This window comes from Charadrius vociferus, unplaced genomic scaffold, assembly GCF_000708025.1.
Source record: "Charadrius vociferus isolate BGI_N301 unplaced genomic scaffold, ASM70802v2 scaffold326, whole genome shotgun sequence".
Taxonomy (NCBI): domain Eukaryota; kingdom Metazoa; phylum Chordata; class Aves; order Charadriiformes; family Charadriidae; genus Charadrius; species Charadrius vociferus.
The window spans coordinates 3041378-3066981 of record NW_009649062.1 but is presented as its reverse complement, the minus strand read 5'-3'; the positions used below and the strand labels follow the sequence as shown (position 1 = coordinate 3066981).

General features: G+C 38.7%; 1 protein-coding gene across 1 annotated transcript in view; it reads left to right on the top strand.

Moving 5' to 3' along the window:
* Positions 1-8535: 8535 nt before the first annotated feature.
* TANGO2 (transport and golgi organization 2 homolog (Drosophila)) overlaps positions 8536-25604 on the top strand; it is a 28259-nt gene continuing 11190 nt past the window's right edge. Inside the window, exons 1-4 of the mRNA XM_009888116.1 lie at positions 8536-8658; positions 14518-14606; positions 16490-16609; positions 17621-17735. Of these exons, the coding sequence (XP_009886418.1) occupies positions 8603-8658; positions 14518-14606; positions 16490-16609; positions 17621-17735 (380 nt within the window). The 5' untranslated portion in view covers positions 8536-8602. The remainder of the gene's footprint in view (positions 8659-14517; positions 14607-16489; positions 16610-17620; positions 17736-25604) is intronic.

The window sequence follows — 25604 nt, the reverse complement described above, 5'->3', positions numbered from 1 at the left end:
CCCCCGCTCCTTCCGTCCCCCCTTTTAGGGCTGTGTTCTCGTGCCGTCCCCCTCCCTGTTAGGGCCGGTCATCGTGGCATGAAGGAAGACGCTGCTCCCGACTGCTTTTTGTGCAATAAACTTTTTGTCGTAAGTTTATCCAACAGAACTACTGCAGTATTTTAAAGTGTCAACCGACACTTATTTTCTTTGGTTATGTGATGGCATTTCATTCTTTTTCATTCTTGTGCTGGTGGTGGCCAGGTGGTACTTGTGTCACATATAACAGTTTGATAAAGCAATCGGTTTAACATATGGTGACCCTTTGGTGGCAGTTTGTCAAGAAATAGTCGTGCAAAGACACTGAAAACTGCTGAATTTTCAGTTTGTAGGTATTGAAAACGCTGTTGGTTGGTTGGGGTTTTTTTTTTTGAGAGCGATTTGTTTTGTGATTATATGCAGCCAACAGGGCACAGGCTTCTCTGAGACACATTTGATTATTAACTCGCTCTTCACTGTGTATTGTGCTGCTTTTAAAAGTCAAAATATGTAGCAGAAACTTGACTTTTCTTCAGTTAAATTCAATAACTTTTATTTGAGTTGTTTTCAGGCTTCCTCTAGTTCTTAGCAGCAGTTTGACTGAATTGATCCTGGTTATGCAGAGATTCAAGTATCTCTGGTCTAACTGAAGCCAGCTTGCAATCTATTTTCATAAGACATACTCAGTTAATATTTTAAATGAAGTGGCTAAAGGGTGGGCTAGTATTTTTCTCTGTAACTGTTCTGGTATGTTTGGCAATGCTTCGGTGCAGTTATGCACCTCTCTTGTTAACTACTTACACTTGTTCCAGACTCAGAAATAGGATGTTTACCATCACAGCAACTATGATCTTGAAAGTGGAGAGGGCCGGACATATAATCTACCTGCAGTAAAGTAGGTAGGCTTGGACGCTGGTGTTGCTCTTGTGAGAGCAATTCCAAGTGAACCTACTGGAGGCCGATAATGAGCAGTCAAATTACTTTTATGGGTGTGTTTTTTTTAAAGAGCACGTTAAAATTACAATTAAATAAGTAACTTTAACAGCAGAACTAACAAAATTCTGTTGTCTTTGCCTTCTGTCTCCTAGAAGGTTTATTTGAACTCAAAGGAATAGGCTTTGGTTGAAGCTCTTCTTGTGTTGCAGTGTTCATTTTGTATCTGTTATCCTGAAGGAAATGAATGTGTCTTTTCCTGAAGTAAGGATACTTGCAGGACTTCTTTTATCTACTTCACTGCTGTTGGTTTGTGTTTTTTCTTGGTCCCTTTTCTTCTCCCCCCAAGTCTGCAGGTTGTCTGTCCTCCCATGGCCCCTCCAAGTTTTGTTCAGGGGAGGTAGTAAGCTCAGTTACTGTAGATGAGGTGGGAAGAGTGGGAATAAAAACACACTTATATAAGTGATGATTGCAGCCCTCCTGTCCCAGGAAGTTAACCTTGAGAATACAAGACCAGCCATACTGGGTCAGGTGCAATGTCCATACAGACAGGTATCCTTTCTCAGGGAGGGTCTAGAGGGAAGGATGTAAGAACAGAGCAAGTATATATGATTCTTCCACTAAGTATTTCCTCCAACTACTTGTAACATTGACTTTGTATGAATAAGAAATGGAAAATAGATTTTCTTGCCCTAAAAAAGTATTCCTAGGTGGTTCTTCACTGAAGAAAATCTAAGAATTGAGAAAGCTGAAATTAACAGCCTTTGCCTGAAAGAAGACATCTAACAAAATACTCTGGGTCTGCAGGTCTGTGGCAGAAGAGAAGCTAGCACACTTGAGAAAGTCAGGGAAAGGCAAATGTTTTTAAAACTTGGTGTTGTGAAAGGTGATGTTTACTGGCCTTTGTTTCCCTTGGGAGCTGTGCAGTGGACTTAATCTAGTAAGATGCCAGAGAGAAATTGAGGACCTAAAAATAAAATCAGCTCATTAAACTTTCGTAAGTCTTCTGCTGTGCATTGCTGTCTCTTGCAGTGAAGACTGACTCTTCACCTTGATAGGGTTACAAACCTTAGGTTAGTTACAAATTGTCTTTATACAAAACAACCTGAAAGGCATCAGATTATGGATCCATAATCTGATCCAGTAATACTAATTAGTATTACTACACAAAGCAAGTGCAAAAGCAAATCAGTAAAATGCTTTTTTAAATGTAGCTGTGATACACTTTTCGGGGGGGGGGGAAGTGGATTACTTTAAAAACTAATCAAGTATCTCTTATTTTCTATGATTTTAAAGTTCAGTATATGTTAAAAAAAAATTTCTTTCCACTACTGAAAGAAAATGCATCCAATTTTATTCTTTTATGGGCATTTGAGGAGTGTAGTTCCTAGTTCCTTTGGACGAATTCAAAAGAAAAGTAAAATAGTTTTAGATTCCACTGACCACAAGTTGTTGCTGTGGTACATAAAACTATCAGAATCCAGTGACTAATGAACTTTAGCTGTCTCTTAGGCTGCACCTGAACAACAGTTTTGGATCAGATGAGAAGCAATGGAGATCGCTGTGGTAACTGACAGATGTTATTTATGATGCTTCATTTGTGAAAACAAAATACGTAACAAATGGCTTCATTTTTCAAAGGCTGCTACTGGGAGTTCTTAAGGGTAAAATGGTTTTATGCCAAATTGTGAACTGATTGCTTCTAATCAACCAGATGATGGTAGAACCCTATGAAAAGAACATACACAATCTATCATGTTTTGGTCTCTTGATAGTCCCTCTAAACGCTACCTTATGCTGGCATGTATCCACTCAGGCTTTTAACAGATCGTTAAAACGAGCAAAACAACACACTGTACTGTCTAACAGAGTACAGTAGTGCAGAATAAGAACGTTAGTTACTTTAATGTCATTTCCAAATCAGCAGTGCCATTTGGAGCAGAAAGCTTAATTACAGGATGTTTGTAATTCTTGTCAAGCTGGTTTGTACGTATTAGGCATAAGTTAGTCAGCAAACTAGAAACATATTACAGAAAAAGGAGATTGTTGCTATTATTTCATCCTTGATAACTGTTGTCTTATTGACTAGGAATAATCAAACTAGACTTTATAAAAGCTTATTATTCAGAGAGCATTAAGTCTTCACTGTCTCCACCTTATAGTAAGGTTTTTTTCCGCCATTCTGCAGACCTTGTCATGTTGCATGGTATGCATATTCTGTCTTGTATTGTCTTTTCTGCTGAAATGGAGCTAGAAAGTCATCAAAGCTTTTGATCAATCTTTGCTCTTGCTGTAGGATCAAGTTGCAAGCGTGGAAACCAGTGCTGACCTAATCTTTTTCGTCTTCTCGATTTGTGGGAGACTAGTTGAATGATGAGAAGGCTAGGAGTTCAGCACATCTGCTTTGGAATGGCAGCTCTGCGCACTATGTTTTGTCCCCGTAGTTGCAGCACCCTCTTTTATGTGATTATGAGCTTGAAAGAATGACACTTGTATGAAGATTTTTTGATTAAATGATTGTGTACTTATCATGTCTATGACAGCCTCTCTTCAGTTTTTTTTCCCTTCTTAATGTTTGTTAATTGTCTCAAATTTCAGAATATCCAAATTTGAGTCTGAGTCAAAATTCTTCAATAAGAACACACTAAGGCTCCCATCCAGCCCTGGGTATAAAAACACAACAGGTGTTGCAAATGCAACGTCAGCTTTGATCAAAGAAGGTACCAAAATATGTTGGTTGCCTCCTTTGCCAATGAAGTATCACTGCTATTTTAAGGGGTAGCTCTGTTTTAGCTGGCTTTAACACTTCTGTCTGAATAACAAAAAAGGTTGGACTGTTTATATAGGACCTATGAAGACTTATGCTTGTTTCAAGGCTGGCAGGTGAAGCCCAAGATAAATATTACTGTTTTGATATTTGGAGTTACTGAAAGCACAAATGTAACTGTAATAACATCAAGCAGAGTTGATGGGGTGACAGAAGGATACTTCTGTCAAAGCAGTAGAACCAAATAATAACAAATATGGATTCTAGAAAGGCATCAAAGTGTTGAAAATATTTGTTGCCCTAGATAATTTTGTCAAGTGTTACAAACATTCTGCTGCTGTTTTCTGACTGACAGTTTTTGTGTAAGCTTTATGTTGACCAGTAACTTTGTGCAAACAGCTGTACTGCATTGATTATTTGAAGGGAACTCAATAAATCTGCTAATGGAACCTGGAATCTCTTTATTAAAATAGTAGTCTTATGAGTGATTGTCAACAGTTTTTTATTGAGTAATCCATTTAATTTTCTGACAGGACACCTAATGAATACTGGGAGCTGTATCTCCATAGTCAGCAAGAGCAGTTGGTGACAGTTGCCCATTAAAATTGTATTTTATATCCCTGCTTTCACCAAGTGCATTTCTTTGCACTTTGCAAAGGAGAAAAAAAAAAAAGGTTTAAGGACTACCTACTGTATTCATGCTGATGCTATAAATGGGTACCTCTCAACAGAAGATTTGAAGGGAATCTCTTCTGAGCTATGAGTGTTGTTTCTGAAATAGTCTGGCATGACTTAATATTTATAAATGTCAGTCTTGATGGTTACACTGAGGAAAAGGTGAAAAGAATGAAGCTATCATATGTCTGTCTTTCTGAAGTGGGGACCAGTGAACAATAATGTACGCTATTATTCTAGTGTATTGGTTGCGCCAGGAACCACTCTGTTAATACATTTTATTGAATGTGTTTTATGGACATAAGTTCATTCTGATGGGCAGCCAGTAATATAGCTTTGATAGCAGAAGCTGTAGCCCTTTACCTTCTGAAGGACATGCAAAGTTGTAATTACAGTGGAACTCCTTATTAAACAGAATTGTAAGTCACTACCTTAATTTTATAGCAAGTTGCTAGACAAACAGGCAAGAAATTGCTCCATCTACGTTTATTTTTATATAGCTTTTTGATACACTTCTTAAAGACAAACTAAAGCTCTTTAAGATTATTTGTCCTTTATTTTAACAAACATAATCTGTCCATTTTTTTGTGGGCTTCCAAGGAAGATTTTGCAACGTGAATGCTGAGAGCCATGCTTAGGATCAGTCTTGTGCTGCTGCTTCTTTTGCAAAGGCTTTTCTGTTACTAATTCATATTTTTTTGCCATCATCAATGTGCCACGTGAATCACTGGCTAATTCTTGGCTCCGGTGGCTTTGTGGTTCAGAGACAAAGTTTTCTTCCCCTGTAATCTGCAATTTGGGGAGAAAAGGAAAAGATAAGATAAAACAAAGATTTTAACTGTAAAATTGAAATCTGCATAATTGAAATCACTAGCGTGTGATAAACTTGCTTTTTTTTGGTAGAAGTGCAACTAGCAGTAGCAGATCTGATAAGGTATATTAGAGTTTACATGTTCAAAAATGTAAGTAACATGAAACAGTGCCTCTGCAAAATGTTATTAACAGGTTTAGCTTTCCTAACTGCTGATGTTAAATATGTCTGTTAATAGAAAACTCATTGCTTTTCCTTTTTGGTGCAGCAGCTTATTCACATCTTTACACTGAGGCTTATAAACCCAGCCTGCAACTCTGGTTGGGATATTGGGGGCTGAGTAGAGGGGGGAGCAGTTCTCTATAGAGCTCCCCATCTACAGACCCTGGTCTGGAAAGGAGGGTGTCTCACCCAGCGTTGAGCCTGGTGCAGCACAGTTGTTCATTGACATTCCTCCTGCTCCCAATTTTATGTTCAGTCAAGCTGTTGTCAAGGACGGAGTGCCGTTTCCATTTACTCGTGGAGCTGTCTGTGAGAAGATTGCCTGAGGAACAGAACAGCAGCAATCAGTCAGCTAAAATAAACCTTTGCTCTTAGTTTGACATTTATTGCAGTGTTCTAACTGTAATGTTGGGAGTGGGGGTTGAAAGGTCTCATCTGTTCTAATTTGAGTCTTTCATCAGTAATGACTTCAGCAAAAAGATTCACTTTTTGAAGGGGGGGAGGAAATCTGCTGGTTGGTTTCTGTGTAGCCTGTGCACCGAGTTACATAAACAGTAACTGCTGTGAGATTTGCATCATTTGGGAAAGAGGGGCAACTGTTATATGCCCCAACCTTGCTGGAGGTTTATGTTACATAGGATTGTGTGACCTTGAGAGGATTATTGGAAGCCCATTCTTCTAACGGGGAAAATCTGCCAGACTTGATGATAGCCCAGGTTCCTACAGTGAGCCAACGTGTAGTTCATCCACTGGGCTGGTTGGATTGACAAGTGTTTGGTAGGGACCTGTTTGGAAGGTGCTGTAGAATGAATAGAAGTGAATAATCTTCATGATTATGTTCTGTCTGCACAATAAGTACACTGCAGAGCCTGAGTCATGAAGAAACCCATCTTTTGTGTTCTTCTGGGGAGAGAAAAATTACCAAGCAGAAAAATAAAATTCCAATGATAAAGCAAGTATCTAGAGGCACAGTAGGTCTGGAGGTGAGAGAAGGGCATAAAGCAAGACAAGAAGAATCTGGACTGAGACGAGATAAGGTTAAAAGAAAGGTAGCTGGTGCAGAATAAAGAATGATGTAATGTTCCAGAGGAGAAATCATGAATAGGAAGATCTGCAATTTAAATCTCTTCTGGGAGAAGAAATGGTACCCTGAATAAAGAAACTGAGGTGGGGTATGGCATATAGATGCTGCAAGGTTATCTGGACAGCAGCAGAAATTTAATGTAAAAAAATGAGTATAAAAGGTTTCAGAAATACCTAGAGTTGTGTTATGTTATCTGGAAATGGCACTGTGCTCTAGTTCATAAGCTGTCTGTTGCTCTAGGAAATTTGTGCTCTGTGATTTGAACTGTGACTGTAATTTTGTTTTGCTTCGGTTTCTTTTTAAGAGTTGGAGTTTAAAGCGTGAACAGGTCAGCGTTATTTATGCTTAGTGACATAAAGCAGCTGGTGTGCAAGATCCAGAGTTTTGTGAAAAGCTAACAAGATCTGCATGTAGAAGGTCCAAGTCTTCCAGAACTGGTAGTCTGGTTGTACAAATCCAGTATAATTACAGTCTGTTGAAAATTCAACAATAGGCATCTAAGAAGGGTGATAACACCTTCTTAAAACTGACTAGATTTTCTAAATAAAGCTGGCTATGGATCTCTTTAAACACCTGGCTAGTAAATCAGTTATCCAAAATTCAAGTCTGCATTTTCAATTTATAATTAATTTCTAAACTAGTTATTTTGGGCTTGACTTGTTAGAGGCGAAGAAAGCCTACAGTGTGATTTAATTCTGTTTTCCTTTTGTCACAGAACAGAATTTGAAATACTTTGTGAGGCAGCGGTATGCACACACATGCTCCCTTTTGCTACTTTTCTTGTGCCTCAGCAAGGTGTCAAGAGCGTTGCACCTCTTTTGGAGTTCTTTCATTTCCTGCAACAGAAGAGTCTCTTTGCGGAATATGAGATTGCAAGACTGTGCCGTGACAGCAACATCAGGCTAGATAACTAGTAGTGCTAAACTGTGACTTAACAGGAGCCAGCAGCTCCCGGAAAGCTATTAATTAAAAAAATCTGTATAAATGCTGCACTTGTAGCTCAGGTAATATGAATTGTAGTCAAGATCATCTGTTTCTAGGTATCTTTTAAGGTAAATGATGTGGAAATGTAAGAGGAAGAGGGACACTTTTAACATTTCTGGAAGTATAGTTAAAAATCTTACCTTTTGTACAGAAGTTGCTTCAGTCACTGGGCTGCTCAGATGGCCTTAGAGTTGTGGTGTTGAATTCTGCCTGTCCCCCTCCCCTCTTCGCCTACCTTGAAAACTCTGGCATGGAAAAAAAGCTCTCAGTAGCAATAAAACATGGTTATGTGTGGTTGGTTGGTAACACTCTGATAATTGTTTTAGCGGCCACAAAAAGTAAAAATTAGGCTACAGTTTTATTACCAGAAAAATTTTAATTGGGGCAACACAAAAATATTTGAAAGCTGATATGTGGTTTTGAAATAGAAAGCACATCTGTCATGCCATCTGAGCGTGGCCAGAATTTTAAACATACCACAAGTGCTGGAAACTAGTAATCAAAATGTACGCTCTGGTCCAGTACATTTTTGTCTGTACCTGATGTTTTTCCTGATGGTAAACAATAATACTTTCTCCTGGACTTTTGTAATTGGTTCGCCTGAAGTATACTTAATTTCCAGGTTTGGTACTTTTTCCAGCTTCTGCAACAGTTTGAGTCTTATTTTCTGCTTTATTCTAACGGAAGCATTTTGCCTTACTTAAAAAGGGGGGGGGGGAAGTAGTGGTACTTTTTGGTAATGAACAGAAAATGACATAATAGTCTTTCTTTCATGTATCTCTAGACTTTGTCAGTATTTTCCCGATGCTTGTTTCTTTTCTAAAACTCTGAATTAGCCAAGCATAGCTTTGAAAGAAGTATCATAAGAATTTTGGTAGTAAACCATTCATTTAAACAAATCTGTTTTGGAAGTCCTGTTTTATTTATTTATTTTTATTGTGAGCTATTAGTGAGAACATTACAATCTTTAAGTTTCAGCTTAGAAGCAAGGTTATATTTTTATAATTTGTGGTGTAATAGATAATCTTTATTTACTTTGTAGGCTATTACAGAATGACCTTGCACTGAGCTGTTGTGGAAGAAGCAAGATTTAAACATCAGTTCTTCAATGTGCATCCTTCTATTCAAATTTGACCCCCGACCAGTTTCAAAAAATGCATACAGGTAAAGACGGTTCTAGTAAAAACAGATTTGTTTCTATAATTTTTTTTAATACAATTTATTTTCATAGCCAATGTTTGAATTACAAACTCAAGTCAGTATTACGTGTTCAATTATGCTTTTATGATGTTTAACTTCATGACTTTCACCATTGGAGTAGTTACTGCAACCTTTTGAGAACATACTGTCTTTAGACTATGTCAGAAGACTTGAACTTTGTAATCATGGACTTCTTGCTGGTGATCTATCATGTGCTGTAGGATAAATCCCTTAAATACTGTAATACAGAGTTTGAAAGTCCTGCCTTCTACTTCATCATTTAAACTAAAGGGAATCGTGTTTGGAGCATCACAGCTGTAGCTGTATCCTTCTTTCAGTAGTGTAGATATGTTTAGGGCTTTCAGTTTGAAACCAACAGTTTGAATTTAGCCTGGAAGGTAATGGGCAGACAGTAGAGCAAAAGTGTTGCAGTTATTAACCACTGTATTAATTTCTCCTCTGTTAATATGTGCTGGTCCAGTCTTGTAAGTCAAGAGAGAGGTACACTATGAGTCCAAAAGGTACTAATACTGAAATTTAACTGCTTATGTAGCTTCTGGTTAACTTTGAATTGCCACTTTGTCCTGTTTCCTCCGAAGGACAGTACCTTCTTTTTCAGAGCGTAGTTCACTGCTCTGCTCCATGTTACATCATGGCAACCACTGCTCATTCTTCCACTGCGTTTTTGACAGAACTGGCTAGCTTACAAATAGGTACAGTTGCTTTTTAAAATACAGCTAGATGAAGTCAAGCTATCATAGAGTCATGGAATGGTTTGGGTTGGAAGGGACCTTAAAGATCATCTAGTTCTGACACTCTGTTATGTGCAGGAATGACACCTTCCATTTACTTCCAGAAAAACATTTTGGAGCTTGTAGGAAGCCTGTTTTGATGTGGGTGGCCTCTGGTTTCTGCTCCCAACAGCTGATGTACAGTGCGTTTAACAGCTGGCTCAGTGTTTGAGACCATGGAATCATAGAATGGTTTGGGTTGGAAGGGACCTTAAAGCTCATCGAGTTCCACCCCCCTGCCATGGGCAGGAATGCCTCCCACCAGCCCAGGTTGCTCCAAGCCCCGTCCAACCTGGCCTTGAACACCTCCAGGGATGGGGCAGCCACAGCTTCTCTGGGCAGCCTGGGCCAGGGGCTCACCACCCTCACAGTCAAGAATTTCTTCCTAATGTCTAATATCCTCACAGTTATTTATGCCTGTCAGTTTGCTGTTGGCACAAGGTGTACTTAAAGATCTTCAGTTGCTGCTTGTTCTATAATTAAGTACTTACAATTTCAGAAAATGCTGGAAATCAAATCTCACTGCTTTCAAACTGATTATACTCCTGTAGCAATGTAAAACAAGTAGTGCTGTGAACTGGAGAATAAGGAACTTTTAGTAAATGTCCTACCCTTTCTGCTCCCCCAAAACTGCTTGCAATTAACATTTTAGGTAATAAACTGACAGTCATATTAAAATTTTATGTAATTAAAATTAAAATTTAATAAATTTTAGGTAGTAAACTAATAGTCATTTGTATGAAATCTTTAGCCTAAAGCTGAAGACATAAGCATCCATGCTTCTAGGTAAGTTTAACTGGATGTGTTGATGTCATACAGTGAGTTTCCCAAACATTAAACTTCCTGTAATAATTTTCTGTCTCGTTACAGCCCTTAATTTTAAAAGTTCATACCCAACATCAGTATCTTTGCGTACATTCTGTATGTAATAGAAAGGTAACGCTTCAAGGCAGTAAGAAGACTGTAGAGTTCTATTGGTTTCTGTATTTTTACATACTGTATAGGTTCCATATTACTTTGTGGGGTACGAGTATTGGTATTCATCCAGAAACATCAGAGTCAGTGTGCTCAGTAAATCATTCTGCCTTTCATTGACTTGTTTTTCTGCCTCTTTGTATTGAGAAGCAGATGCCATTCTATAGAAAGAAAGGAAATGAGAACCGAAATCTCAATTGTCCGTAGAGTGCATTCCTTTCTGCATCTGGAATCTGCCTAAAAAGGGGTTTTGTTTATGATGTGACTAGTGCTGAATTAATATATCCATTTATTTGGTCTGACTTTCTTTGTGTTGCTAGTTAGCAAAAGACAGATTCATCAATTTGATGCCTCTTGGGAAAATTCTTTGGATGTAAACTGTAGTTGCTTGCCAAGTGCACTTTCTGCCATGATCAATATTTAAAAGTAAAACTTACAGCGGTTTGCTTGCTATAAAAAAATGCATCAAGATTGAAATTATCGATTTATAGCAGAAAACAACTTGCTATCAGTGTCAAAACAGGAAAACACTTTTGAGATGCTTTGGCCTAAATTCAGGAATATTTAATTGTATTTAACTTTCTCAGTACCTTTTGTTAAGCGATGTCTTGTCCTATACCTCTGAGAGAAATTACTTGGAGCCATCTGTTTTGTTGATAAGTGCCAGACCACAGTGTTCTTAGTGTCAGATTTTAACATCAGATACATAACTTCAGTCCCCTTTTTTTTCCTTAACTCGCCATAACTAAATCTCTTTGCTTCTCTTTTATTAGGAAAAATGTTGAGTTCATTCTTCCTAAATTGTTCCTAAGGATTTTTCACCTTTGCCTGAGCTTTCTGAAGGATGTAGGTCTGAGTATCAGTTGGGAATGGTAGCCAGCGCTCCTAATTCTCTGAACAGTATTAGAGCCATTAGACCAAGTTGGACCTCTCTATGCAGTCTCTTGCTAAGCCTTATTTCTCCTGACACCTCAGGTGTGTTACACTGTGCTATAGCTCTGTTTATTTCATGGTGTTATATTTGAACAGTTTTTCCAAGCAAAAGGGGATTCCTGCAGACATACTAATTTGTCTGTCCACGTTAAAACAGGCATCTACAATTACTTTTTCTTTTTTACTGTCCTTTACTTTGCTTTCTGAACTTTCCTGCAAATTAATCTCTTCATTAACACAATGTTTTAAAATATGATCATGAGGTGGCAGTTGAGCATTGGAAATACTACAGATAAAGAATTGGAATCAGCTATAGAGAAAATAAAAAAAGGCTGACACAGAATCGCAGAATGGTCAGGGTTGGAAGGGACGCTTCAATGCATCCTTCCTTTAAGGAAGATACTTAGTATTTTGCTCAAACAAAGACCGCGTCTGTTGGAAAGCACATCTCTAACTAAAAGAAATTGTCTAAAATAGGCATTAAAAGTTGAAAAGACAAACTGCATGTCATCAGTGATTTTCTTGTAGCCAATAAACTTTCTCAAACTAAAACATGTTCTCCGTAGCGCTTAGGAGAATTTTCCATCGAGGTGGACTTTGGTTCCTAGAGCAGTACACTGGCCAATTTTCATGAGCACCTAATTAAGCAAAAAGCTTACAGTTCACCTTTGTGATACACTAATGAATCTATCTTCCTGTACCCTTGCAACTTGCTGTTCTGCCCTTTTTCTCTGTGTTGTCTCCACAGGCCTATTTGTAGTAAAGTTTAGTGTGGTGTAACAAGTGCTTTACTGTAGTCCATTATTATTGTCAAAGGTAACACGCTGCCTTTACATATTTCTGAACTACACTGTGTGTGTCTTACAAATAAATACATGTTTCAAGCTTCAAAGCTATAATCACAGAGTCTTTTTTATGGAACTGAATTACATTGTAGGAAATTGCTTTAATGGAATGATTTCTCATGTTTTCATCTCTCTGCCTCAACATTAAAATAAATCTCAATACGTAAATCCTAATACAGTTGAATTATTTCAGCTATAAAAATAGCTGAATAGGCTTTTTGCAATTTATTAGAAGATGAGGGTCACTTAATATTGTTCCTTTTCAGTATGATTATGTTTAATAAAAGACAAAATGAAGATGTTTTGATTATAGCGGTCCTGTATACTAGCCTTGTGCTAAATTTAGGAGTTTGTGTATTAAACTTGAGATGGGAAATGTTCAATCACACCAGAAAGACTTTGCTTATTTTTAGTGTTTAGATACTGTAAACAAACTGCGGTTTCACGTCAAGAATTATTGAAGGCAAAATATAATTGGAGCTTCAGGAAATGCGAAATGTACTTCAGCCACACTATTTTTTAACAGTGGAGATGTTTATTTAAATAAAAAGCTGTAAAAGGAGGATGCATGCTGCAAATGGAGGATATTCAAGCAAGATGGCAGAGATTTGGTAAATCAGCTGAAAGCTTATAGATTATAGACTAGAATCAGCTACAAGAAAAGAAATAATGCAAGTCTGAAAGAACAATATTATGATTATTTGGCATTGGAAAGATAAAAACGTACACATGCTGTGCTTTCCAACAGATGCTATCTTTGTTGGGCAAAATACTAAGCATCTTCCTTACAGGAAGGATGCCATTGAAGTATTAGCCTTTTTTGTTTTCTCTATAGCTGATTACAGTTACAAAAAGGAGTACGCCCAGGAAGTTGCTTTGTTTTTATAACTTCTGCTGGATGAAATGGACAGAGAAATAGCTTTTGCTTTTCAAAGGCCAAGAACCGAGACTGTTCTGAATTCCTCAGAAGCTGTCCGGCTGTACTGACTCCTTAAACCTTACCTGCATTACATTCACAGCCTGGCTGGCTTGAACTGGTGTTACTGTTGAATTTGATTGATCTGCGTTGCTGCCAAGCCTGGAACTTTTCAGGGAGACCTGTCCTGTCTTGTATGTCTGCTGCTTTTTAAGTATCAAGTCAAACTTGGTCTTTCAAGTCTGCAGGTGCCACTTACGATAATTATCAATGTACAGAGCAGAGGGAACCAGGCATAGCTAGCAGGATTTTCTGTCGCTGCCATTTCCTAATAGGGCCTGGTGTTTTTAAATATCTGTTTTCTAAAATAATCACATTTTAGATGGCACGTGAAGAGCTACAACACGCTTTTTGTCAGGACAGCACTTGGTCTTGTGGAGTGATGTGTTTATTTCTAACTATAAAAAATGGATTTCATCCAGCAGCATTTTTCAATTGCATATTATTTTTCATAACTTCTTCCTACCTCCTGAATGTGTATCCTCCAGGGCTGCTTGTAGTTTCTCTGCTTCAAGGGCTGACTCTCATTAACGGTTCAACTATTTTGTCCTACTGTTCTAGTAGAACTCAGATTATGCAAGCAACTACACATGCACCACCACCCCCTACCTCCCCCAAATAAAAAACAGGGTGAAAAGCTGCACCAAAATACTTCAATTGTTACAAAAACCCATGCCTTTCCCCTTTACTTCTCTGCGTCCTTGAGCATGCTGTCATTTCTTCAAACAAATTTCAGTGGGGCTGGACCTTTGAGACTGTTGCAAATTTGTCTCTGTTCTGGGTACTTACAGACAAAAACATCTGACTTGTATCTTTGAACAACATGAATAGAGCTTTAGGTGTTAGATTAAAAAATACTGTGACTACGTGATCCTAGGTAGTGATCCAGTAAAAACATACTCTCATGCTTCAGATTTTTTTTTTTTTTTTGTTACCTATAAATCTGTAGGTTACCTTTACATTTTCTTTAATTAAGCTGTAATTTCACAGGCTGAGAAATCTTAAGATTGCAGTAGCAATCTTAATTCAATCTCTTGCATTGGAAGTATTTTTCGAAAGTAACAGCTGCCTCGTTCATGCAACAAGATAGACTTGCTGAATGTCTCAAGACAAAGAGAGAGAAGGCTGCTGTCAGATGTCATTCGACATTTACACTGAGTGATAAAGGTGAGATGAGAGGATAAAGGATGGTTTCATACTTAAAATGAGTTAATGCTGTGGCAAGAATTGGGTTCTGTTCCTGCCTGCACTGTGAGTTCTTATTTGTAAGTAAATAGTATCTTTTCCCTCTTGTGTTCTACAGGCTTATTCTAGCAGCTAATAGAGATGAATTTTACCACAGACCATCCAAATCGGCAGATTTTTGGGACAGCAGCAATGAGATCCTTAGTGGTATGTATGTCATCTTGTTTTGAGTGGTTTTCATACAATTGATAAGGGAATTATTGCCTGGATTTTTTGTTATTGGGGTGGTGGTGTTGCATTTCTAATAAGAAATATGCTTCTTCCCTGTACCTCTGGGGAAAACACGTCATAAGTTTGAAAGATGAGTTGTGCTATTATTATCTTATTTGTGTTTTAATATCTCGTGGGTTTTTTCCCAGTTTAAGTTCTTTAACTGATTTCAGTCCAAGCAGTGCAGTTAATTTGTCCATCACAAACGATTACTTTGTTAGATGCACTGAAATACTGTGGAATTAGTTATTCCACAGACTCATTGTCTGTAATAGTGACTTGAAATCATTAAACCAAGCCTCAAGAAAGTGAAAACTTTCTCATTTCGTATCAGTTAATAATTTATAGGCTACAGAATAATTTTAGTTATTGATCCATCAGTTTATTCGCTTTTGTGTCTATGTTTTGCTGAACTGATAGTATAATCACTCAGCTGTCTGGTTCCTCTTTGTAGGGAATGTATCTGGAGTCATTTTTAAGTATAATGAATACTTCTGCCTTTTTTCAGAAACAGAAATGAAGCTCTGAAAGACAAAGCATTGTTTAAATGCAAAATTTTGACTTTGCAAATATTCTTTGCTGATGCCGTGTGTTACTGTTGTCGGCAAGGAGGCCTGTGAGGATACTCACACTCGCACTGCGCTACAACTCCCTGGCTTCTGGAGTTCTGGCTGACGTTTCTGTTTCGTGCCAGACATTCTGGATGCTGCTTCCCCTGCTTATGTAGTGTTCAAAACAAACAAACAAAAAGCTATCCTGAAAACTGAAGGGCCCTGAATTTTTCCCTTTTATAGCCTTTCCAGCTCTGTCTGTATTTGGCGTAAGAAACTGGTGTATTCTCCATCCAGGGGGTGTGTCTGTGGAGATCCCATGAATATATGCCTTTGAGTTAATAATGTTATCTCAAATGAAAGCAGCAAGTTGAACCAAAATAAAACAAATTTATTCTTTGTGTGACTTAAAAATGAAAAAATATTCTGCACTTACAGCAATTTTGGAAAACATGACTTGCTATATGTTAATCATTGGGCATTGGTCAACAAAGTTGTATGTTTTTCTTTCGTGTCCCTTTCAGTTAAGGTAGAGAACAGTAGTAAAAGTGTTGTGTAAAGATGTGATATGGCTAAATTCAATACTGGAGTTTTGGATACTGAAGAAAGAAAGAAGTTTCTGAATAAGGATCCAAAACCCGTTCTTTTGATCTTCTAATGAATTTCAGAATTAAAACAGTGTACCTGTTCTATTGAACTAGTTCTTGGTTTTCCATTAAATGCTTGCTTGTTAACATGAGCTCATTACAAATAGGTAGCGGGGATGTTTTTTTAACTTGTACTCTCTTTGAAGAGGTTTCGTTGCGGGCTTCACTTTTGTGGATCACCCTCCTCAATGTAAATTACTGTTACCGGAGTCCAAGATCTTTGTCAGTTACCTGCCCTAATGTAAATTTTTCTGGTTACTTGTGAATTTAAACTTCCAAATAATATTAATCTTCTGAGATTTGCTTTTGAGCTAACAAGTATTCTGAGCTTACTTAAAGTTTTATATGTATTTTAGCATATAGGCAAAGGTTATAGTTTTGCTTCTAATTTTCTCATTACCTCTAATCTATTATTTCCATTTTCATCTGTGGAAAATATTTGATAGTGCAGAGTTGGAGGGTGGGTAATTTAAGTGGGCTTACCTCACTTGTCCAGGAAGACAATCTTTTACTGTTTTATCCAGCCTGATCAAGACTCAGGACTTGCATTAAGAAACTATGATTTAAGTTTGACATTTTTCTTAAATTAATCTTATAGCCTAACTCTTACTTATTCCATTAGGTCTGGATATGGAGGAAGGAAAAGAAGGTGGGACGTGGCTGGGAATCAGTAAGAAAGGCAAGATGGCAGCCCTGACAAACTATTTGCAGCCAAAGATTGATAAAAATGCAAAAGGAAGAGGTATGAAGGAGTAGAAATAGAAAAAGAAGAAAACAGACAAACAAGCCCTGGTGGTCCAGTAAAATAGTGATGATTACAGTATTCATTTTTTTTTTAACATCATTTTATGGACAAATCAAATGGTTACATGCTGTAAACAGAATTTGTGAACTGATGAGTTTGAGTACCTGTGTGGGGAACTTGACTTGGATAGTGATTTTTAATGAAGCAGGCAAAAGTAAAACAAGATGCAGTGCCTGGAGCCTGAAGTTACGTTCAGACAAGAAATGCAGCGCCAACTGTCTTCTCTTGAAAGTAATTCTAATTAACAGTCAGAACAACTAGACAAGCATTGAGCTAGATTTAGATTACAGTAGACTTTTTAAAATGTGTATGTTCTTGTACAAACATTTAAGTCAGGGAAACAGTGCAACTTGGATTATGCTGGAGGTTAACCTAAAAGATCATTGTAGTCTCTTCTCCCCTACACATTGATAAATCAGAGGAGCAGAAATAATAGGAAAAAAGCTCTTCAGAAAGACCACATCTGTGGGGTTGTTTTTTTTAGTAAAAATAGGTCTGTTTGTAACTGTCATATGGTACTGCATTGGGAATACATTGCAATGGCAAAACATGTTATACAGAGAAACAAATGAACCATGTCATTTGTATTTCATTTTATGGTCATATATCAGGGAAATGAAGCAAGACAAGAAATAGTTCAGCAAGGTGGGTGGAGAGGAAAGGCACATCCAGTGTAGAGTAGTTAGTAAATATGAATTCTGTAGAAACTTTGATCAAGAGCTTTTGACTGAGTTCTTCAGTGTAAAAGACAAGCTGTTAATGTGAACGTGATACAATGCTGTAACGCTTTTAAAGGCTGGCTGGTTGGTTGGTTGATTTTTTTTTTTTTATTCCTTCCCCCCCGCCCCGTTGGTAACAGGAATCTTGTGTCTTATTGTTTGTTTTACCAAACCTGTCAGAACAGTGAGTTCGCACATACGAGTTGCTCTATGTACTTCTCTTTCTTAGGTGCTCTTGTAACAAACTTCTTGACTGCAGATCTGGACAGCTACTCTTACTTGAAGAAAGTTTCAGTAGAAGGACATCTTTACAATGGATTTAATTTATTAGCAGCTGACTTGAAGTAAGTCTACAGAACATCACAGTTCAAATGTCAGAGGGAGAAAGATAACAGCAGTGACGTACGTATGCTTCTTAGCACAGAAGTATAACAATACAGAAGCCTGTCACAAACTAAAGCTAGAGCTCTTTTTTGTGCTAATTGGCATGTAAGGTCCTAATGTTGCTCTAGTCATAATTTCCTTTGTTATTTTTTTCATCCTTCAAACACTGGAGAGCTATCTTGTATTCTAATCATTGCTTCCTGCAAAACATCTTGCAACTCTTTCCTTAATAGGCCATAGTCAATCTTTACCCTGAAGGCTATGTGGCTTGTGTTTTGGAGAAAACGAAACTTTGGCTCTATAATTTTTCAGAATTTGTTTTTTTCCTCTGAGAGGTGTCATGCTGCAGCAGAATTAGAACAGCTGAAAGCTTTCAGGCTATTATTTCTGTCAGAGTGGCTGTATCATTAATCTTTGCTTAATCTTTGCTGCAACATTAAAAAAAAAAAAATCAGTACATAACAAATACCTTAATTTCTTCAAGTTTCTGTAGCTGAAGAAAGAACCTTGGATACTTGACTGTAGTCAGTGAGGTTGGTACAATCCTTTCCACTGCACATGCATGTGTGCACGCACAAGTGTATATGCAGATTTTTCCTTGTATTATGCCTGATTCAGAAGAATGGAAATCCAGGGCTAAGTTACCTCCAGGCTATGTATCAATTCTCAGTTAGATGCATACTTCGTGACCATAAGCAGGTATAAATGGCCAAGAGCACATTACTGCTTTGGCATACCTTCTGCAGAAGCATTAATCTTATTAGACAACCTGATAGTGCAGGGCTTTCCCCAGTCAGATTTTCTGCATGTTTCTGGGAAACCACATGCACTTAAATCAGAATGTCACAGTGTTTACTGTTTTCAGTGAAAATAATTTCTAGCACTGTCACTAACTGGCCTTGTGTTTATATTTTTCACTTTCTGTATTAGACCACCTTCATCTGGTGGTTCAGACTTACCAGTCATTTCTGCCCTACTCTCCCACTTTCCAGCAAGTGTTTTGTCATTATTTTTTTTTTCCTGCCAGACTATTAGTTTTCACTTTTTTAATTTGGTATGTTATGATGGGATAATGAAACAAGACTGATATACATGATTGAAGTCTAAAAGGATGAATACAGAAAAGCAGACATGTGCTACCTGTTGAAGATACCAGGAGTATATTTCTGCTTGGTCTGCCTGCTTAGAAGTAAACATAGAGGTTATGTTTCCAGAAGGTTAATCCAGCACCAGGTTAGGCAATAATAGAGTTTGCTGCTTTTCTCTTATTTTTACTGTATCCTTTACAAAGTTTATTATCCCACCAGAGACTTCCCAAAATTTTTCTGCTGCTTAAATTAATTTTTACCATGGTCAGAGGATTTGACTTCTTGTGCTCTCTGCTGCTAGAATGGTTTGGGTTGGAAGGGACCTTGAAGATCATCTAGTTCCAACCCCCCTGCCATGGGCAGGGGGACCTCCCACTAGACCAGGTTGTTCAAAGCCTCATCCAACCTGGCCTTGAACGCCTCCAGGGATGGGGCAGCCATAACTTCTCTGGGCAACCTGGGCCAGTGCCTCACCACCCTCAGAGTAAAGAATTCCTTCCTAATATCTAATCTAAATCTCCCCTTTTCCAGTTTGAAGCTGTTATCCCTTGTCCTATTGCTTCACTCCTTGATAGAGTCCTTCTCCACCTTTTCTGTAGGCTCCATTTAAGTACTGAAAGACTGCTATAAGATCTCTCCGGAGCCTTCTCTTGTCCAGGCTGAACAACCCCAACTCTCTCCCTGAGCAGAGGTGCTCCAATCCTCTGATTATCTTTGTGGCCTCCTCTGGACTCGTTCCAACAGGTCCATGTCCTTCTTATGTTGGAGGCCCCAGAGCTCGATGCGGTACTCCAGGTGGGGTCTCACAAGAGCAGAGTAGAGAGGCAGAATCGCCTCCCCTGCCCTGCTGGCCACGCTGCTGGGGATGCAGCCCAGGATGTGGTCAGCTTTCTGGGCTGCAAGCATGCATTGCTGGCTCATGGTGAGCTTCTCATCCACCAATGCCCCCAAGTCGTCCTCTTCAGAGCTGCTCTCAATCCATTCTCTTCCCAGCCTTTATTTGTGCTTGGGATTGCCCTGACCCGCTTGCGTTTGGCCTGGTTGAACTTCATGAGGTTTGCATAGGCCCACCTCTCAAGCCCGTCCAGGTCCCTCTGGATGGCATCCCTTCCCTTCAGTGTGTCAAGTGCTCCACACAGCTTGGTGTCATCAGGAAACTTGCTGAGGGTGCACTCAATCCTACTGTCCGCGTCACCAACAAAGATGTTAAATAGTACTGAACCCTGAGGAACACCACTCGTAACTGGTCTCCACTTGGACATCAAGCCATTGACCACAGCTTTTTGAGTGTGACCGTAGAGCCAATTCCTTATCCACTGAGTGGTCCGTGTGTCAAATCCATGTCTCTCCAATTTAGAGACCAGGATGTCATGCGGGACAGTGTCAAATGCTTTGCAGAAGTGCAGGGAGATGATGTCAGTTGGTCTTCCCCTATCCATCAGTGCTGTAACCCCATTGCAGAATGCCACTGACTTTGTTAGGCACAATTTGCCCTTAGTAGAGCCATGTTGGCTGTCATGATCACCTTATTTTCCATGTGCCTTAGCAGAGTTTCCAGGAGGATCTTCTCCATAATCTTGCCAGGCACAGAGGTGAGACTGACTGTCTTGTAGTTCCCTGGGTCTTCCTTTTTTCCCTTTTTAAAAATGGGGCTTATGTTTCCCCTTTTCCAGTCAGTGGGAACTTCACTGGACTGCCACCACTTCTCAAATATGACGGATTGTGGCTTAGCAATTTTATCCGCCAGTTCCCTCAGGACCCGCGCATGTGTCTCATCAGGTCCCATGGAATTGTGCACCTTCAGGTTCTTTAGATGGTCTTGAACCTGGTCTTCTCCTGCAGTGGGTGGTCATACTCCCAGTCCTTGCCTTTGCCTTCTGTGACTTGGGTGGTGTGGCTAGAGCCCTTGCCGGTGAAGACTGAGGCAAAGAACTCGTTGAATTCTTTGGAGACTTCTCCATATCCTGGGTAAGCAGGTCTCCTGTTTCCTTGGGAGAGGGCCCATGTTTTCCCTAGTCTTCCTTTTATCACTGATATACCTGTAAAAGCTTTTCGTGTCGCTCTTAATGTCCCTGGCCAGGTTTACTTCTATCTGGGCTTTAGCTTTCCTAACCCAATGCCTGGCTGCTTGGACAGTTTCTCTGTATTCCTCCCAGGCTACCTGTCCTTGCTTCCACCCTCTATGGGCTTCCTTTTGCTTTGAGATTGTCCAGGAGCTCCTTGATCATCCATCCAGGCCTCCTGGTGTTTTTGCCTGACTTCCTTTTTGTTGTGACACATCTCTCCTGAGCTTGGAGGAGGGGATCCTTGAATATCAATGCGTGTTGCTGCCTGGCTAGCTTTCATGAATTAGAAGGCTATCTGTAACAGAAAAGATAACAGAAGAAATAGTCTTACTATGTTTTCAAGCAAATGTGATATTCAAGATGTGACCTAGCAAGCAGTAAGTAAGTTTGAGGTTTTGTTCTAATTTAGGTAAATAGAATAGTCATAACAGCTGCTACTATAATGATATTAAAGTAGACTCAGTTGACATTATTTGTTAAGGCAATCATTCATGTGTTGGTTTTGTTTGTTTTATTCCTCCATGCAAGGCTGATAGGGAATTGTATGCTCAATTGAGTAGTCTTTCTGTGGTGATGAAGGTCCCAATTCCTTGCTGAGTATCACTCTGAAAGCTGTATGTGTTGATTAACTTTTCCATTTTGATGTGTCGTTAGCCTTGGATACTCTGATGAAGAAATTCCTGGCAAGCTAATGATGCAGAGCAATTTCTATAAGATATGTAAACTTGTCATTTTAGGAAATTAGAAGTACTCCTGAGAGAAATGTAGTATATAAATGGAAGCTACTTTTCTATGTAAATAGAAAGCATTATTGTAGTTGATGCTATTTTGTTGGGTCATGTTACTGTTCAAAGTAAAGATTGAAGACTTATTCTTAGCATGTTCTTCTGTTGTGCAACAAATAGTGATTGTCTCTGTTAGAGTGGTGTGAAATGGAGAGGAAACTCAAATTGAAAGTGTAAATGAAGCCCTGTTGGGGAAGGGTATATCTGAGCACAGGATACTGCTGACTGTAAGGAGCATGTTTAGAGAGAGATTTACAGTGTTTGAGTTTTCAGGTACACATTTCAGGAAAAGAAACTTTTATTGTCTCTCTATTATTATGATGGCAGCATGCTTGATGATACAGGTGCAGTGATGTGAGAAGGAGAGCTGGAAGCCACCATACGGGTTGTAAAACCTTGTTTATTTCCACAGCGTTGTGTGACTCTTATTTTAAACATGCGTGGGCTTTGACACTTCCAGTGTAATCTGTTTGCTTTGTGGCATCTCACGATGTCAATTTAAATTCATTTATTTTTTCAACAAGAATACTGTTTTGGAAAAAATACTTAGTACTTTTAGTTTTCTAATCTCTTCAGCTTATCTTGCTGTGCCTGCTGAGTATGAAAGTCATGAATGCTTATTCCATTATGCTATATGTACTTTTATGTTGAATGTATGGCATATGGCAAACAGTGTCTGTTTGGAGTCTTTTGTGGCTGCAAAATTAGCTTCTAAGAAGGCAGTGTTTCTACTCCTCCAATTTTGACTATCAGTAGGTCTCGCTAGAGAGGAACAAGATTATCGGAGGCTAGACTGATCTCGAAGAAAATATCTGCTTAAGATTCGGAGCAGTTTTCCTTCTTTCTCCCTTTGTGATAATATCTGAAGTAATAGTGAACTGCTTTTATTGGTGATCGGGACAGCATTTCTGTCTTGAGGAAACCTGTGTTAATGTCCAACAAATCTAGTTGCTACCGTTGCTCAGGCTTTCATGGTATTGCGAACTCATTAGGGCTGTTGTGGCAGCATCTCACTTGCGTACCATACTGCCGAGTGTGTAATACTGCCCTGAAGGACAAACTGAAGTGGCAGCTTCTTGTCACTCTCCCAGCAAGTTTAGAGTCTCTGACAGGTTGTCAGTTAAAGCCCGTATTGTTTATGTGCAATAAGATCCCTGTGTAATAGGAGTGAATCACTTTCTCTATGAGGAATAGATGAATTGTCCCTTACAAAACAAGTCAACTGGAAGGAGAAAAAGGCCTTTCATGGAAGCTTTTCTGCTCTCCACTGTGACAGGCAGTTTTCAAGCCCTCCAGGGGAAATGTAGTAAACTATAGCATCACCTGCACTGACTAATTTGGTAAGGTATTGAAAAGAGAGATTATGTACTGGAATATATTCTTCATGCTCTGATCTGGAGAGTGAACTTTGGTTAATAATAATCGCTCCTTGATGCGATGATGGATAGGACTGAGTTCCAGTTGAAACTGCAGATCCCCAAAACAATGGAGTTAGAGTGTGTGTGTGTGAAATAGATAAACAAATATGAAAGATATGTTTAAAAGTGTTTATATATATAAATTATATATATACTTCAGATAGATTTTCTTTTCTAATATGGAAATCTACATCTGGTTAGTTATGTAGCAACATGATTGATGAAGTAAAAAAAGCAAACTGAAGAAAAGGTGTTTGGGCGAAGACTTAACTGATAGTTCAGGGCCTCATAACATTAAAAGACCTGAGCAGTGTGACCAGGTTTTAGAAACATGGGTTGTCTCATTCAGTATGGTTATCAAGACAAGGCTATGTGGGAGGGATTTGATTGCTCTCCAGAGATTAGACTTAGGAGACTTTCCAGTGAACAGTGAGATAGGGTGAGACTGGTGGTGTGGAAAGAATGTAGTTGTCATGATTGCTCTGTAAGCTCACTTACATTTCTTCTCATGCATCGTCTGTCCTCATACCACCTTCTGCAGAGTACATGTGTCTTGCTGCTTGTGACTTCCTCATGGAAATGAGGTGTCCAGGTACTTCTCTAACCTGTTCCGTACTACCACTTTTGAAATATTTCTGCGTAGATTCTCAGTCATTTGCAGGCCTAATGAGATGGACAGTCCAATACCAAGAGAAGGAAAAATGCTTCTGAAAAAACTTATTTTTTCTGCTCCTTCTGGTGTCAGCTTCTGCCTGGCCCAAAAAAAATTAGGACAACACCAAGGAAACGTTCAGACACTGACAGCAAAATCAGAGTAGTGTTTTAAAGCAGACTCTGTATGCTGTGAGTATCCAGCATTATTCTTTTCACCATGTTATTTGATGGTAGGTGGTATATGTACAAAAATGTTCAGGCTTTATAGTTGGTGGTTTGGTGCTTGTTTTTTAGCTTCAGAACAGAAAGGTTTCTGATTAGCTTATGAACATTGAAGAAAAGAAAATTAATCTGTGAACCATACTGTTCAGTTGAAACTACTGTTCAGCATTTCAAGATGCTAATTTCACCTTTTCTTGTGCAAAAAATATGTGCACATGTTATTCATAAAACAATCCTATGTCCTTGTTTGTAAAATACCCTGTTGGAAGATTAGAGCTCAGTGCCCAGGGGAATGGTCACTTGGTGATAACCGCACCCTTGGAGCTTTACTGCCTTGTTACTTTTTTTCTTTTCCTTTCTGTCTGTGTTTTTGTTGAGCGTGACTTGGAGCCGCCTTGAATTTGAAGCAGGGCAGGGGAGCAAAAGGACATTGCTTATATTTCATCAGCGTTAAGAAGTCATTCTGGCAAACTCTGGATGGCTTTCATGTTGCTGTTATTACTACTGAGATTTATGCTGCCTAGAATATTTCCTAGAATATTTATTAGTGCTTACTTTTTTTTTTAGACAGAATGATGTATCTAAGAGCATAATTTTTATCTAGTTTTAGTTTCTTCTTTTTCTGCTGTCAGCTATGGCTAGGATTTAAAAAAAAAAAAAAGTCTACTGGGTCCTATTGTCATCACTTTAATTATGCCTTTATTACTTCTCCAGTGAAATTGCTGTCTATACTTGTAAAGCTGGGAGGGAAGAGAACCAAGTCCAGGCCAGGAGTTTGAGGCTCTTGCTGTGATCAAACTTACAGTGATTTTTTTTTATCTTGGATTCTGCCTTTATGTTCAGTACTGAGTATCTGTAAACAGTAGGAATAGAATAGGCAGAGCCAAATGATAAAAGAAAGAGCAGCTGACTGGCACACTGAACTAGATTTTGGAAGTATCCCCATTTCAGAAGTCTCTTGGAAGGCTTCAATCTTCTTTTGACAGAAGACAGCAGCAGTGTTGCAGTGGAGGTAAGTGTAATGGAAAACACACATCTGGGGGAATGTGGAATGTAGAAACAATAAGATACACATGTCCTGAATTAGTGACCCTGTAGTTTGTATGTATACCCCCTCTTTTTGTTAAACTCCAGGGGATCTTGTTACTGAATTTCTCAGTCACGAGAATCTCGGAACAGATGCTAGGTGGTAATATTCTTTCCCATAAAAAGCCATTGCTAGAGGAAGTCAGTAGTGCCTACTTATTCAGCATGTGGTCTCATTTATGACAGCACTTGTCTTACAGCTGTGTTCAAGGGCTTGCTTGGGTCATTTGTCTACCTTTCCATCTAAAAATCTGTCTTTTGAGATATCGGTGATAACTATTGCTCTGATTTTTTCTCTTCATAGACCTTCCACAGCAGATACAGTTCAACAATTTGAAAAGAGAGTATTTAATGCGCCAATAAAATAGTTTGTGTAATTGCTGGTGTCTTAACTGAAAAAAACCCACAACCCTATAATGACTTTATGATTTTGTTTTATTTGCTTAATACATAAAATTCTTGTAGTGTATTTATAACTGCTACTGTAGTTTTATTTTTTTTAATTACCCG